Below are 18,504 nucleotides of genomic sequence, written 5' to 3'. Positions count from 1 at the left end.
AATTTATGTATAAGAAAATAAACGAAACATATATATAACACATCAACAAACGACAACTACTGAATTTCAAGTTCCTTACATGGGATATGCACATAGTATATACATAAAGAATGTGGCGAGGTTATACATGTTTGTGAGAAGGGCTATTTCAATAAAAAAAAAGGAAATATTTCTTTGAACCTTGTTCAGTCTTGTTTAATACTTTAGATATGGTATTTTTGTTTACGATAAAGTACTTAGTATCATGATGAGTTGGTTCTAACTTCAAAAATTGACAACGATATGTGCTTCCTATAAAAAATTTAATTCTACATTGTAACAAAAAATGTCATGAGTGTAACGTTTTAGTTAGTTATCAAAGGTACCAAGATTATAATTTAATACGACAGACGCGAGTTTTGTCTACATTAGACTCATCAGCGACGCTCAGATTAAAAAAGTTCAAAAGCCAAACAAGTACAAAGTTGAAGAGCAATTAGGACCCAAAATTGAAAAAAAGTTGTGCCAAATACGTCTAAGGTAATCTATTCCTGGGATAAGAAAATCCTTAGTTTTTCGAAATATTCAAAGTTTTGTATCAGGAAATTTATAAAAATGACCAAATAATTTATGTGACATTTACAAAAGAACATGCATCACTGACTTAAAGGAAATGAGTGCAAATACAATGATAAACCATATCTGTCACCAAACTGTCGTATCTTAACTCTGTCACCAACTATGGTATCTGACCTCTCTCCCCAAACCATCGTATTTTGATTCTTTCGCCAAACAATATTAGATTTCTTATACAATTCTTACATCTTTATACATTTCTATAAATTACATAGGGTAAGTCAAAATGTGTTTGAAGGTGAAACAACATGTTTCATATCTTGGTACATGTGAATACATATGTTCCTGAAACTCTACAACTCGAACAATATACTTATAACGACCGATAAATAACACGAAATTATGAGACCCATTGGCAGGGTAAGATTTTAGGGAATCTAAACAAATTAAAGTTATTCCTAATAAACACTGTCAGATTGTCTACCTTGTGTTGGTAGATTAGTTTTTTGAATGATTAATTGAATTGTGCTTTAACGCGAGTATGTCCTTGTATTTTTCTCTTCATCACCAATAAAACTCCTACAATAGCTTCTACTGCTTCAAAAACACATAGTAATGAGACGCCAATACATAGTCCTAAGGAACCACCAATATCAGCAATCACTTGGGTTATCTACAAAAGACAAGTGAGCATAGAGAGCAGAAGATATACGTCAGTATGACATGTGCTGTTCTTTTGTCATATCTCAGCAATCTGACGTAAGGCTGAGGTCTAATATTTACGTTTTCCAACCCTGTGTTAATGAATGCATATAAAAAATATTAGGGGGTAGCATTTTACAAAATCTTTCTTTAAACCTAGAAAAAACCTAATGAATCGCAAGGCTTTCAACGCTATTTAGTTGTTCGAAAATTGTACCATTTTAGGTAAATGTGTCTATCTATCGAGACATTTGGTATAGCTAGTACAGCTATCAATAACTTTTGACATTGCCCTATCAGAAAGTGCAAATATGTAGTCCCAGCAAATAGTGCTAGTGCAGCAGTAAAAACTATATGTATAACAAATATTGTTTTTAATGAAGTTGTAAAGTAAACGGCGATAGACGTTTTCAATTGGAGATCTAATCTAGATATATCTTTAAAGTATACTAAACAATAAAAACTTACGTCATACATAGGTTCTTCTACAATCTGTTCATAGTTAAGTTCTTCAAAATAGATATGAAGTTTCAGGAAATTTGAGCTAAAAAATAACAATAGTTCGTTGCCTTTATATTAGATTTTTTTGTATAGTCTAGGTAATTTATACCTTGACATATGGTATAAACCCCTTGGCTGCTTGTTCACCAAAATGTCCTCAATATATTCCATTGTTTAAATGTACAGAAACAAACAAGAAGGGGTATGTTGTATTAGTTTATTCATGAAACAAAATCTCTTAACTCACAAAAAAAGAGAGACAAAACAAAAGAAAGTAATATCGCTTTTATTGCGTTTATTCCCTCTCAAAATCGCAACAAGGCATACAGTATGGAGCATATAGTCGCATATTAAAGCGAGTTTAGACGGTGACCTATAATTGTTAATGTTTGTTTCATTTTGGTCTTTTGTTGATAGTCTCATTGGCAATCATACCACATCTTCTTTTTTTTTTTATATATTAGAACTGTCTATAGCACCTCTTTGTGGAGGAACACATTTGTTTACTTTCTTTAACGCTTCAACTGTGCATTTAAGATATGTAGAGATGAGTGGTTATTTCAACATATTACAATGATAAACCATACAAGTCAGCGAAATCTCACAAACACTGTAAGTTTTTTCCAAATGTCACTGTACCGAAACAACACAACCATTGAGACGACTACAGGACACAACATGATCTTTGTTACATAACTCGGAAGAAAATAATACTGAATGCAAATTATTCGAATAACATTATAATGTCAATAACATAAGTACCAACAGAAACTAGAGGCTCTAAAGAGCCTGTGTCGCTCACCTTGGTATATGTGAATTAAACAAAGGAAGCAGGCAGTTCATGACAAAATTGTGTTTAGGTGATTGTGATGTGTTTGTACATCTTACTTTACTGAACATTCTTGCTGCTTACAATTATCTCTATCTATAATGAACTTGTCCGTGTAGTTTCAGTGGAAAATGTTAGTAAAAATTTACAAATTTTATGAAAATGATTAAAAATTGATTGTAAAGGACAATAACTTCTTAGGGGGTCGATTGATCATTTTGGTCATTTGACCTATTTTTGAGTCTTAAATTGCTGTACATTATTGCTGTTTACAGTTTATCTCCATCTATAATAATATTCAAGATAATAACCAAAAACAGTAAAATTTCCTTATAATTACCAATTTATGTGCAGCAACCCAACAATGGGTTGTCTGATTCATCTGAAAATTTCAGGGCAGATAGATCTTGACCTGATAAACAATTTTACCCCATGTCAGATTTGCTCTAAATACTTTCGTTTTTGAGTTATAAGCCAAAAACTGCATTTTACCCCTATGTTCTATTTTTAGCCATGGCGCCCATTTTGCATGGTTGGCCGGGTAATTAAACACAAACTTAAAACTAAATACATCAATGATGATTGTGGCCAAGTTTGGATTAATTTTGCCCGGTAGTTTCAGAGGAGAAGATTTTTGTAAAAGATCATGGATATTTACAAAAAATTGTTAAAAATTGACTATAAAGGGCAATAACTCCTAAAGGGGTCAACTGACCATTTTGGTCATGTTGACTTATTTGTAAATCTTACTTTGCTGAACATTATTGCTGTTTACAGTTTATCTCCATCTATAATCATATTCAAGATAATAAACAAAAACAGTAAAAATTCCTTAAAATTACCAATTTAGGGGCAGCAACCCAACAATGGGTTGTCTGATTCATCTGAAAATTTTAGGGCAGATAGATCTTGACCTGATAAACAATATTACCTACGTCAGATTTGCTCTAAATGCTTTGGTTTTTGAGTTATAAGCCGAAAACTGCATTTTACCCCTAAGTTCAATTTTAGCCATGGCGGCCATCTTGGATGGTTGGCCGGGTATTTAAACACAAACTTTAAACTAGATACATCAATGATGATTGTGGCCAAGTTTGGTTTAATTTGGCCCAGTAGTTTCAGAGGAGAAGATTTTTGTAAAAGTTAACGACGACGCCGGACGCCGGACGCCAAGTGATGGGAAAAGCTCACTTGGCCTTTCGACCAGGTGAGCTAAAAATGTAAAGAAGTTAACAAACATTAAGCTATATCTAGAATAACTGTGTGTGAGAGCATACCCATAAAACACTGGACTAGAGACCAAATTCTGACACTCGAACAAAAAGGAAAGGATATAGTGTAATAATTCATAATATAAGAATACTCGGTTATCAGCAATAGTTAATCCAAAAATTTAGGATATGCCTACCTGGGAGTAGAATTTGTCATCATATGCAGTCTGCATGCTGTGCTATTCTCATAGGTTGCACACGATGTGTTTTTCAGCTCCTCCTGTAAAATATGATCAGTACTCTCTTTAAATTGTGGTAAAAATATAGATCTGTAGATATGTCCAATCTATTTCATAGGGCTGTCAAAATAAGGTTTGGCATTAAAGCTGGTGTTTTTTCATATCTGGGCTTTTGTTTTTATTTCCATGACTGACAGTTCCCTGCTCTGTTCTCATCGCAGACATCCATTTAACCTTTATTTACATGCTTATCTACATTTTTTACATTTTTCAACAGCGAATTTCAGGAACGTATATAAGTTAGGTCTAATATGCAACTCATAAATTACTAAGAAGCTAAGTTTCCACTTCCCTCCAACAAAAGTTAATTTGTAGTCCACTTTGCTGATACAGCTTCAAACGTATTTTAAAAATGTATTGATGCATTACTGTTTTTCTCGTATCAAGGTCCATGATCACGCTCAATTAAGAAAGTGCTTTGTTTATACTTAATTTATAAAGTGTCATTTAGTTTATTTTTATTTCCTTCGGTATTTCTTAAATATTAGCCGTAGATGAATTTGGAAATATTATATTAAGGTGGTATGGGTGTCTTCCTCCATCTTGGATTGTTAAAAACAGAGAACCAAAGGTTCAGATTTTCTATCAAGTTAGCAAAATTGATGCAGGAATGCAGATATTTAAAGTAAATTTTCATTTAAATGAACCAATTTATAATAAAATAACTTATAAATATTGATATTTTTAAAAATGATGATTATTTTTGTTTGTTTAAAAAAAAAAAAAAGTAAATTGACATTTTAAGGGGAGGTAACTCTAAAACTGCATTTTCTGAAGGATTCTACTTGGAATTTTCATATTTTCTATTTTAGCCGGAAAAAAAGTACGGTGACCCTGTCTTTTCTTTTGATATTCTCAAAGCATTGCCCGAGAGCTATCCTTTCCGTAAGTATTTAACAATTCAATCATTTTGTTTAGTTTCTAATCAAAAAATTGTGTTTTTCCCTATATAATCCATACAAAATGTGTCATTTTGTCACGCCCTGTAACTTGAGAAAATGCGCGGTGACCTATCATTTTTATTACATTTTTCAACATATATCAATAGATACTACGTTTTGACAAAGTATGAACAAATTCTATCATTTTTATTTTAGTCTCCCATACCACCTTAAACTAAGGTTTAATCTCCTATAAGCAAAGTTGAAATTATATGCATTTGACTATTTATTAGGTAAACTTTTGTAATTCACATCCTTGGCTTTCCCATTTTTACGTTTTTAAGCGTTCTTATAATGCTTATCAGTTACAAGTCCAGCAATGCTTAAATAGGAATTATGAAATAAACTATAAGACGACTTTTGGTTTTTTTTGTGATTTGTTTTAGGTCATTGTTTATCTGTCTAATTGACGCAGCTAGCTTTGACATTATGAACTGTTATAATTGACGGAACAGGTTTTTGTGTTATTTCCAATACCGTTGAGTAATTTGCATGTAAAGAAAATGCCAAAACTGTGAGAATTTCTGGCTTCATTGTTAAAATGTTAATCTGCAGAATAGAATGCAATTACTCACCAATTTTGTGTCATGTGGCCATATCGCTCCGGAAAATGACGTTGTATAGACGTTTTCACTGAAAGACAGAAAAAAAACCTGAAATTATTGTGTCACCTTTTTGGGAAGAAATTTTAAAACAAGTATTATTACTAAATACTACAATTTGGATTCTTTTATCATTCAAACATAATTTATTATAGTCATCACAATGTTTTTTTTCGGTGCAGTTTTGTCAACTGATTACCGTTAAATACTACTTCATTCACTTGTAGTTTCTTTAAGTATATTATTTTAGTTGAGACTCATTTTGAGTATTTTATTTTGAGTAATCATTAGATCATAAGACTATTACTATCATTAAAAACAACAAAATGTGTATACGTACACACAGGGAGGTGGACATGTGCAATATGTAGATACACTCATGAGAAAACCAGGTCGTAGTTTTGCAACACAATCCTTTTCTGAAATGATAATATACTGATTAAAACATTATTTGATCTTAACTGGGAATCAAACGATGGTAAAGGTATACTGACTAGAGAAGTGCACACGTCAACGCCATTTGTCAATCTTTTTTGATGCAATCAACTCGTATCTTGATTGACTAGGATTGTCAGTTTTTTTATCGAAGGTCGGTGGTTTTCTGAAGGCACTCCGGCTTCATCTACCAATAAAAACTGGTTGCCACGAAATAGCCCAAAATGGCGCTTACAAGTGGCGTTCAAAACACCTACAAACAATCAATTAATCAATCAATCAATCAAATAATCAGTCAATCTTTTTGTGATTCAGGGAATTATGTCTTTACCAACCAGACTATACATTTTGTTTCAACATTTTTACAATGTATTAATATATGTAGCTATTTTCTCCAAAATAAACATCAAACCAAACAAAATCGCAGAACGCACGGACCTTAATTGACCTCGAAAACCTAAAACAGTTTTTGAGTCATGTAACTTCGATCCTTCATACGTCAGCAAATGAAAGCATTTATAAATGCAAAAAGTTTTACTTACCAAACATTTTTGTTTTTCTAAAAATTGGTTGAACGATACAAACATCGAAGAAAATTGATTATGATGATGATGATGATGATGATGATGATGATGGTGTCAAGACGAAGAATATGGTAATATGATATGATAATATTCATGATCGACCTAATGAGTAGGATCTTTAACATGCTGGTTCACAAGGACAGTCCGCATAAAGACAACCATGCTACCACAAAACCAACAAGATAAAAATTAAACTGAAATCAATTCTGTGAAACATATGTTTACATTTGTTTTGTTACTAATGGGTATATAAAAAAAATGAAATATTATAAAAGTATGTATATACATAATTACCGACTGTAACATACATATAGTTTACCTTCTGTTGTATAGCATCCAGAGACAGTCGAATTGGAGTCTTCGGTCACATTTAATTTATGATCCGTGTAGAAGTGGATTTCTGATGACAAATAGCCAGCCATACAATCACAATGTGCTGCTGCATGAGTTTCCCAACATGTTTGTATGCAACCCTTTAAAACAGCAGCAGAGTAAACAGAAAATGATGATTGTTGTAATTGGCTCAAGTAAAAGAGTGAATGTGCGATAGGCAAACTTTTAAAACATGGATTAGACAGTTTTTAATATTGGTAAGATGAAATTATTTAAAATATAAATATATGAAGGGTTTAAGAGAATGCCATAACAATAATTTTTTCAATCCCAACATTGTTTACGTATGTATTTTGCCGTTGTTTGTGCTCATTTTTGTTGAAAGCTCGATCATCTTCATTACAAAAGGTTGTTTTATATACCACATTTTACAGTTCAGTTCTGAATTAACCAGGTGAACATAACCATAGTGTCGACACATATCGCTTCTATAAGCAAGATACACTTTGTTAAAAAAATGTATTTATTTTTTAAATGAAGTTTATTTAAAACTTTGATATTTTCAAAATACTACGGATTTTTTACCCCTGTAATTTGTGTCTCTTTGCTCTTCAATTTCGTATTAATTTTGCCTTTTTCATTCAAGCGTGACTGACGAGTCTTTTGTTTACGAAATGAGCGTCTGGCATACACAGTTAAAATCCTGATATATCTATAATGAGTTTCCTTATTTGTCCTAATGCTACGAATGCTAATTGACAACCAATGATAAGGCAAATTCTGTAAAAAGGAAAATATAGACAATCCAAAGAAAACCATTGTCAATAGGTAACGACAGACTTGTACAAATTATAAAATCAATCATGTAAAAATAAAAAATCACAAACCTGTGTTGTGTAACGAACAAGATGTTTTTTGAAATATGCTACTGGATCTTCACACTCTCCATATGGGGGCCCCTTTCGTTTTATGGTCGTCTGTAAACAAAACATGAAGCAAGAAGTGCATATGACTTCTCATTTGCAAAATGTCAGACACAATATTATATGCAAATGAACCCATAAAGAACTGCAGATTCCAATTATGATTTAACTTTGATTGTTTCTAGTTTTCTGCATCATAAAGCTGAAGTGTTTATAAGATCTATTAATCATTGTGTGTCGAACAATACTGCTTGTACATTAAAATATTAGAAATGATATAGAAATGATTTATAATCTTAGCTTTTTCCAATCAATCTAAATTTTTGAAACATATAAGTTGGAATATTTATAGAAATATGTTCAGTATAAGCTTATCATCCTTTTGAACATTGTCGACATTTAAAAAAAAAGTTACATTTTCGTATACTCTTAAGACGCATAAAATATTTATTATTCAATTCATTTTCTCAAAAATAGGACAGAGCTTTGCATTGTATACTACGTATGATGCTTGGTTTAACAGTTTTATTGTAATTTACTTGTTGCTAAGGTTCATTAAAGTATTTTCAGTCTCGACACTATCATAAAATAAATATGAAATCATATTTTCTGCACTACAAAACTGGTACATTGCAATACAAAACAAATTGAAAAAGTTCAAATGGCTATATTTCTAAAACTCACTCAACATAGGAATACATAAGATACAGTTTATTTTTGGTTAGACTATTACTGTTTCTACTGACCAATTTAAGCGCTAGTGATGTTTCAAATCCTCCCGAAATTGTCATGCCTTTCTCCAGAGGTAATGGGAAGCTTCCAACTTCATGTAGAGCCAGTCGTAGTCCAAAACCCTCCGTCATTGTCTCAATTGCTTCGTGGTTTTCCAGATTTATGGTTAATGTCATACCTGAAACGGTAGCACACAACTACAGTATGATCTACTGTCAAAATCACCATTTGGATAATATTCAAGAGGAACGAAAGATACCAAAGGGACAGTCAAACTCATAAATCTTAAAACAAACTGACAACTCCTTGGCTAAAAATGAAAAAGACAAACAGAAAAACAATAGTACAAATGACACAACATAGAAAACTATAGAATAAACAACACGAACCCCACCAAAAACTATTTATAGTAGTTAAAACGTCCTCTTCCACTGAATTATATGCTCCCGTATAAAGATTCGACGTTTTCATATTCTTTTCATACTTTTATAGTTTTTTTTACATTAATGACCTTTTTTTATTAACTTCCACTTAATTTTGATTTAAAGTATAACACTAATAAATAGCACTATGTTTTATAGTTGAGAGATGCAATATTTAAATTTCAGGTATGTTTGTACGCCTGCTTTTACGAGACAAATATATTCTGTGATCAAATATGACGGACAATTTGTATGTGCTCGAAACTAGACAAACAGTAACTGAAATGCACGTCAAAACTTATGCAATACAGTTTTACCTCCTACTGGTCCACTTGTTCCAGAAATATATCTTCGAGACTGAAGAGTGTAGCAATTACCATAGTCCGGGGTAACACTATTCTTCGATGGTCTAAAAATTTCAAATTACAAGATGATCATAGTTGTGATTGTCATTTATGAACCTTGTTTCATTTATCTGAATTGTTAGGATAGGAATTCATGCTTTTGGTCAGTCTTTTGGAAAAAAATAGAATTCAATGTCAAATGTGTACTGCATTAATTACCATCCACCGTCAGTTTTTTCTAGTTAACTTTCGAAAAGAGTTAGAGAGATAAGGTTGATATTTGAAACATAAGGTTATGGTATTGCATATTACGTTAAAAAAAGAGACGTAGAAAAGAAGTACGATTGTCATTAGAAACTGTAAAATAGTCTACAATACACATGAAGGATATTGTAAGCCCATGAGCTTTTGTGCTAGTTCATTTATTATGACTATTTCAATAATAGTAACTAGAATTATTACTTTTTATCTCTGGTGTTAAAAAATACACGTATTTGTTAAAACTAAAAGTGTTTTCCTGTTTCGAGTATTTTATAGTATTTTTCAATAATACACATTCTCAGATGTCGGACGGCAATATGTTTGCAAATAACGCTTATATAATTATATTAAGTAATTCCGTCTATATTAAAAAATTAAAAAAATCATCCCCTGAGTTATCTTATGATTGTTGATATTTACACAGCTTAAACAAACTTCATCATACCGCATTTTTATTTTATCTAATCATTGCTGTAAATTCTGCAATTTACTGGGTCTAAACACATTGTAAATAGACTTACAATAATCAATTCGTACACATAATTACACTAACTCGTTTAGTTTATATGAGATCTTATTCCCATTTGTAAGTAATAAGGCCACACTAGGTTTTCAATGCAGTGAGGAAATTCTATCTTCAGCTATCCCCTTAACGTATGTATTGCATATTACCGTTTTTCAAATTATCGGTAACAGTTTCACCCCTTTACAATTTGTATTTTTTGGTTTTCCTCTCCATTCACTCGTAGAGAAACCTACATTTGAAATGATAAACTTACCTGTCACACTTATGTCCAGCGTAAGTACATTCCAGAAGCATATTTTCAATTTGATGTCCTGCATGCACTTTTATGTGTCTACAAAGATATTGCAAGACGAAAGAATAGTGTATTGACAGTGGTAGTAACACCAACAAATATGTTTTAAGAACAATTTATCAATTTATGTCAACATTCTTGAAATACATATAAAACTCTCAAGTGCAAACCATTTTATTTTCATTTCAAGAAAAATAAACTGTTTAAAAACGAACATGGTTTGACATCATTTACACACCACAGTAATATTTCTTTTGCGCCAATTTACAGCTAAAATATATTGAAAAAAGTAAAATCACAAAAATACTGAACACCGAGGAAAATTCAAAACGGAAAGTCCCTAATCAACGAAAACTTTTGAAATAAGTTCTACCCTGAATACGAGTCTTGTATAAGAAATATTGTAGAAGTATCTCCTCCCCATTAGATAAGAAAGTGAGTTCATATTCATATCTCATACAAAACTGAGAGTCGAGGTGGCAAAATGGACATAGTATTCGAAGAAAAATCCGCCTGTTATTTTTAAGACCTACATCTATATTTTCTCTTTTTTTTTAAACAGGGACAAATCGTACGAATGTACCACACACATTTGCAAAATCAGAATTTCCACATATGTAGACAGCAAAATCATTGTATATACATTGCTTGAAACGGCAAAGAATGTTCTCAATTGGTTTATTGATGAAAGTTATTAATGATGAGTTACAGATTTATTATCATATCATGCTTTTCGATTATCTGAATAAGTGACACACAGGACAATGATTTATTTTAGCGTAAATGGAACTTTTTATTTCAGCGCAAACTTAAAATCCCGAACGAATCAAACACATAGACATAAACTGTCATATTCCTGACATGGTACAGGCATTTTCTTAAATAGAAAATGTTGGATTATACATGGTTTCATAGCTAGCCAAACCTCTCACTTATATGAAAGTCGCATACAATTCCTTTATATTGCCAACGATTTCTGAACAAAACAAACAGAGCAAACAGGTGACATAACATGTCAAAAATAGGGGTACAGAAGTCAACATTATGTTAATATCTTAACCACTATCAAAACAAACAAAAACATAAACAAACATTGGCACATTAACAAAATGAAGAAATGAATAAGTACAGAGCAACGTCATATGTATCAAAGAAACACAAAAAGGCGTTTAGACAAAGTTCATTATCAAAAATGAAAGACAATAATACAAAAATATAACAATTACACAATGATGAAATGAATACGTACAGAACCACGTCATATGTAAAAAAAACAAAAACACTAAAAGGCATATTCACAAAGCATATTAGCAAAAATTAAAGACAATAATACAAGTTGTCATAGAACAATTACAAAATGACGGGATGTAAGTACAGAGCCATGTCAAATTACTTCCACCAAAAACTGACTAAACAATAAAGTAATATTTATAAAGACAAATAAAAGAATACTATAATACTCTATTACGATGACAAACAACGTCAGCACCCATAATCTATTCTTCAAAGCTATCGTGTATCATTTGTGAAGTAGATACGTAATATCAACAAGTTCTTACTACCGTCTGATGAAATATTTTAGAAAATGGACGAGACATTCTTTGACGTACTCCTGATTTATGAACTGTTAGCGGTGACATTGTTCTAAGTTTGAGTAGCTGATGCAGTCTCTTGAATACCGAATAAGTCGGGAAATGCATATCACTTATGCAGGTTGTTATATTGCTACTTAATTGGGGGGGGATTGATAAGAAGTATTTTGCACAAATGGATAAGATATATTTTGCATAAATGAAATGTTAATTGGCACAAAAGTTTACCGACTGTCTAATTTTGAATGAGAAATTTAATTTCAGGTGGTACCTAACACTACAGGGAGATAACTCTGTAAAATCAGCTAAACGTTTTAATTAAGTTGTGTTGTTAAGAGAATATGAAGCTTCATATTGATCAAAATTTGTGTTTGTGAAACTGCTATATAACCAGTGTAATTTTTCTGATAAATTGGTTGGTTCAATTTTTATATTTTTGTCAAATGGCCAAAGTAAATACTTTGTCAAAAATTTTTGAAAATTAAACGAGCCAAATTAATTTTAGTCAAGGTGGTTGGTATCACCTTCAAGAAAATGAATAATTAGCCGTGAAATCATAGAACATAAATCCTAGTGCATCTGTCCTATTGAATCTTGAACACTTGTAGGTATACAATAAGTCATCAAATGTGTCATGTTTTTTAATATCATTAGAGAAGTATGAACAAAGACAAGGTAACAACTATCCCATCATATAAAGGGTCTTCAAAGATTAAAACGACTTAAACCATAAGGTTGATACGTAAGAAAGTATTTGATACATTACATATTTCAACCCCTTAAAAAAGAAGGTACAACCAGCATATTCATCACTGTTTAAAAAAAAAGAATAAAATATTAAAGACTTGAAAAGATGTCAAAAATAACCACAAATATAAAGGTTTATTATAAAGTTACACACTACATTATATGTGCTGAATCTACACGAAAATAAACATAATAATGAAAAAAAATGAATTTTTATATCAAGCAAAGTCTATATAATGACTAGTGCATATAATACCTCTCAAGCTTCTGATATTCGTCTTTAAAGTTCTGATAAAAAATGTAATCGTCCTGCAACTTCCCGGCGTCCGTTTGTAACTGGTCGCTCCCATAAAAATCTGACAAGATATTCTCATCAAGCAATGTTGACAAGTTCAAATTCAAGTCTGGGATAGCAATTTCAGTGGGTATTATATTCGGTATTATATTCGGTAAACCTAGGATCGAACTTTGAGTTGTAGTAGTTGTAGGTTGTTGAGTACCAGAAGATGGTGTCGTACTAGAAGTCTGAAGCAATGTTGGTAGCGTTGTTGAATAAGAAGATGATCCCTTTTGAAAATATAATGTTTATCAAATACAAATATTTCAACAAAGCCTTCATATGACTAGAATAGCAATACTCCTTACTTTTAATTAATAAACATAAAAGTATCCGTAAAATGTGTTAAAAACAAAACAATACAGTATATTTGTAGCCAAAACATTTAAAATTAATCATACAATACATGCCTATCATTACCTCAATACAAATGTAAATTATACGAACAGCTAAACCTTTTTAGAGCATTGCTGAGTGATTTTATATGATACTTTACAAGTATTATATGTGACATAGGCTGCAAAATGGAATACCACCGATATCGTTTTGTATTTGTCTTATGTCTTATTTTGTTTTCCAAAAAAATATGTTAATTGATGGTTCTTTTGCATGTCTCATACGCCTTTTGTTTTGTGTGTGAAAACTTCTTCACGGTGACATCATAAGAGCTGACTAATTTTATGTACCAACCATTAAGTCTAATGGTAATGATTTTTTTCATTTTTAAACCAGAATCACGAATTGGAAAACAAATTACTCTTTGATATTTTCAACGTATACAGTCTTGACTGAGACTGATGCGATCTTTATTATAGAAACTGTTGCAACTACTACGTTTATGAGCACAGTATATTGTATTTACTAAATTTTGTTAAAACCAACATCTTTGTCGTGTTTACAACGGACTCCACATTTCACTTTATCTACTTTAGTGTGTAATTTAATTCATTCTTTTTATTTCTGGAAATGTTGTAAATTCGACTTTTATTAGCTTAAAATATATAATTTTTAAGATTCTAAATGTGTCTGTTTGCAACAATAAGAAGGTGTTTTAAAAGATTAAACTTTGAAATTCGGATTTTAGATCAACAAGTTCACCATATCTTTTTAAGTTTATAAAAACTTTCAAACATTCCAATGTTGACCTTCGAATTTTAATTGTCGTTACTGGTATTTTCATTTTGAAGGGACATAACGTATGTTTTAAATAATTTATAAACTCATTGAATTATTACAGAAAAACTGTATTGTGGTTAAGAATAGTAAATTTTCAAATTTGTTATATAAATGCCGATTTAATATTTTTTTCAAAGGGAAACACAATTAATTTATTACTGGATAGGAAGTCCTTTTATAGATCTTCAATATCTGCATTTGCATGTACAATACTTACGTTCAAAATGCGCTGTAAATTTTGATTTCCAAGGTTACCAGACTCAGATTTTTTTATGATATTCATATTGCATATGGTTATTGCTGGAAATGCAAGAGGACTATACCGAACCTCTACATTGGTTTTGACAGAGTATTTTAAAAATAGATGTATGATTGTGTAGACTTGATATAACCCGAACGACAGTGCCACAAAAAAGGCAATTAGCCACAACAAGCGTACGCATATTGGCCGATCAGATACTATTCTGGAAATCCCGTGAATGCTGGATTCTGATCCGACTTCTACAAGCAGACTTCTGATTTTTGTATGTTTCTTAGAATCTTCTTTCATTCTGGCCTCATCGTTCTCCTGAAAATATAAAAAAATACACGAGAAGCTAGTAAATAATAACAAATTCCGTCTGTTTTAAGCATAATGCTGAGTATATGCTGAGGATACATTGATGCACAACTACGAAAATACAGATGAGGAAAGGGGCGTCTTTGTCCGCGAGACTACAAATACTGTCCAGTGTAGTGGCTACATAAAAACATCTAAATCATCTACCAATTACTAATAGTATCGTAACATATGTCCAACTTGACACTTGAAATACGGGTATTTTTAGAAAAAATACTTTAAATACGGATATTTTTATTAGATTTAATTGATGTTGATTTAATGTTTACTCAATGGTTATTTCATTCTCTTCGGGGAACAATAAATTTCTCTATGACGAATAAATACTAATTTCACAGTTAATTAATTTACCATCTCGAAATGTTTTTCCCTGCATTATTAATATTTATTTGATTTTGTGCAATAGAATGTATAGGTTGTTTATTTTGAGTTCTTTTATATAATATTGTTTCACGTAATGAACCGCAGATTAATATTTATATTCACGTGGAATGACACACAGACATGCAAACTTTAAGGTCGAACGTAGACGTCTGTTTTGACAGTTTTGTAACAATTTGTTTTCTTTTGATTGCAATATTTTAACAGTATCATATTATAGCAAATAAAGCAATTAAAACATTATACGTCATCAGCAGTCGCGTTTGTTCTCCAGTGTGTTAGGGCTAGAAGATCAGTTGTTAAAGTCAACAATGATCAACTTAACGACGCAAAACCCCTATTTAGCCAAAAGGTCAAAAATACATATCTAATAAAAGTCAAATGTTTTTACATTGTCAGGTTCTTAAATCGACCGACTCTAGAAATTTGTGAATAATTGCATACAGACCAAAAAAGTAAAACATTAAAATATTATAAAAGTCATCCACCAACGAGGTCTATGAAAAAGGTATATACTATGAAATATAGAGCGCATACCTGCCAACTGTCACTATTTGCGGGGGATTTTCCCAATGAAGGCTCCCAAATTGAAATTTTTAAAGAGCAATTTTGTCCACAATTTTAACAAAACAATTAATTTTACAATAAATGGAAGGTTATTAAAGTATGAAGAAGCAAAAAAACAACATTACACTGAATTTGAAGGTCCCCTTGAAGGTTTTGAGCAGCATGGTAGCCATCTTGCACGCAAAACCCCCATGGTCATTTTAAAAACTTGGCAGGTATGAGAGCGAGGGGTTGATATCTGTTCATAGACTACAAGTATTCAATTTAGAACATATTTACAACTTGAGTTATCCTGTAATTAGTCTACTAATATATCTCAACCTTCACACTGTCAATCTGTTATCACGCCGCAGAAAAACAAAACGAAAAAGGTAGTATAGACAAAGTACTTCATGATGCGTGATTTTGTTACCTGATTTGTCTATTTCTAATCGATTTTCGAGATTTGAACCTCGATAAACTACTATCGCCATCGATAAACAACTATCGCATCAATTTATAGAAACAAAAGCACATTCAAATTAAGCAAAGAATACAAACTCCATTATAAAACTGATTAGTAATATTTATTTAAAAACAAATGGTTCAAATGAGATCACGACTTCAAAGCATTCAGACTTTTAGTGCTGCATTTAAATGAACATAACATTTCAATATTCTGCTGTTTTGAATAAAATTAGTTCACAATTTACATTTAAGAGAAATACTAGAAAATAGATAAATATTCTGTCGCTAAAATAGACATTGATTGTTTTACTTTTCGTTTAAATGAGTAAAATATTTGGCGCTTTAATTGGTCATATTTTGATACTAAAACATCTGAGATATCCTCAGCCTGAATTGTTATGCCAACATTTTTAATACTTAGTGCTCTCAGTAACTGAACATTGTTTGATACGGTATAATTTTTTTCTTGGATCCGTTTTTCTTCTTCTTTAATACTGTTTTATAAAAATAAAAGCTTTCTCTTACAAAATTTGTATTTTGGGCACTTCTATGAACATAAGTGTTTTTAAACGAAATCATTTAAAAAGGTGACCAGTCTATTACTAAAATTTAATGCAAACCCTTTATATCTTTTTAAGCATATCTGCAGTCAGGTGAACATGAGTGTTTTTAAACGAAATCATTTAAAAAGGTGACCTGTATAGTTCTAAAATTTAATACAAACCCTTTATATGTTTATAAGCATATATGCAGTCACAGTTATTACAGTGGTTGATCAGTCTTAATTGTTATGTCAACATTTTTAGTACTTGGTGCTCTCAGTAATAGAACATTATTTGATACGATATAGTTATTTTTTTTCTTGTACCAGTCTATCTTCCTCTTTAATACCGTTTTATAAAGACACAAGCTTTTTCTTAAATAATTTGTACTTTGGGCACTTCTATGAACATAAGTGTTTTTAAACGAAATCATTTAAAAAGGTGACCAGTCTATTACTAAAATTTAATGCAAACCCTTTCTTTATATCTTTCTAAGCATATCTGCAGTCAGAAAATTTTACAGTGGTTGTTTCGAGGGATCATTTCTTATTGTTTTTTTGTTTGTATATAATCTGTAGTTTTGTGAAAGGACAAGGTACGATACGCTGTTATAACTGTCCCATAATTTGGTCGACATTATAATGAAAACAATCCAAGAATCATGATTTTTTTTAAATAGTAATGGTTGCTAGGTTGCTATTTGGACCTCTTTTAAAATGAAAGATCCAACAATAATATATATTTAAGTGTTTGGTAACACCACATTACCTAACATTTAATTGATTGAAAAGTCTTTTCCTCAGGCATAGATTACCTTAGCTGTAACTACTTTTGGCAAAACTTTTAGGAATTTTGGTCCTCAATGCTCTTCAACTTCGTACATTATTTGGCATTTTTAACTTTTTGGGATTCGAGTGTCACTGATGAGTCTTTTGTAGATGAAACGCTTGTCTGGCGTACATACTACATTTAGTCCTGGTATCTATGATGAGTTTATTTCCATGGGTAAATGCAGTAAAGTTGAATATTAGAGTAAATTTGATGAATCCCGTTGCAAGGCAACCGCATGTTCACATAAACACAAAATGTTCAACATTTTAAAGTCACAATGCATAGACTAATGATGGATCAACTATAAATTCATTTGCAGAGGGGTCCAATGTCACTTAACATACCTTGTCCCTTATTGACATTTTCCCCATTTGGGACGATTCTTATTCCTTTGTAGAAGCTTTATTTAAGGTCATGTGCTTACCTGTAGATGTCTTTTCGGATTGCATTGTTTTCGTAGTGCTCCGTAGATTGACGTTGCTTGATTCCTATAGTAACCATTTGATGGATATGCCATAGTCGTCATTGTGTGCATTGATATTATGACTTAGTGTTTGTTTGTTAAATGATACAATCTATTGCGTATTGAAGATGACGTGTTTTAACATATAAATTATCTTTATATTTTTTGCCATTCCTTTCGGCATTAAAAATAAATATGTTTGATAATTTGGTTTCTTTTATAGTCGTCGTGATAAACTGAAATGAAATCAGCAATCTTTTGAATTCTTTGACATCAATTAATCAATCTTTTAACTTAAATGAAAACACCT

At 31.3% G+C, this 18,504-nt stretch overlaps 1 protein-coding gene across 1 annotated transcript; it reads right to left on the bottom strand.

Annotated features, from left to right (window-relative positions):
• Window positions 1-1,069: 1,069 nt before the first annotated feature.
• LOC134705608 (amiloride-sensitive sodium channel subunit beta-like) lies at window positions 1,070-10,539 on the bottom strand. Its single transcript, XM_063564331.1, has 7 exons — window positions 10,454-10,539; window positions 9,387-9,478; window positions 8,662-8,825; window positions 7,880-7,969; window positions 3,996-4,078; window positions 1,726-1,801; window positions 1,070-1,228 (listed from the first exon to the last, which is right to left on the bottom strand). The coding sequence occupies exons 1-7, from the start codon at window positions 10,492-10,494 to the stop codon at window positions 1,070-1,072; spliced, it is 705 nt and encodes a 234-aa protein (XP_063420401.1). The 5' UTR covers window positions 10,495-10,539.
• Window positions 10,540-18,504: the final 7,965 nt, after the last annotated feature.

This window comes from Mytilus trossulus, chromosome 2, assembly GCF_036588685.1.
Source record: "Mytilus trossulus isolate FHL-02 chromosome 2, PNRI_Mtr1.1.1.hap1, whole genome shotgun sequence".
NCBI classification, from domain to species: Eukaryota; Metazoa; Mollusca; class Bivalvia; order Mytilida; family Mytilidae; genus Mytilus; species Mytilus trossulus.
The sequence above is the reverse complement of the archived record's forward strand: the minus strand, read 5'-3'. Positions and strand labels throughout refer to the sequence as shown.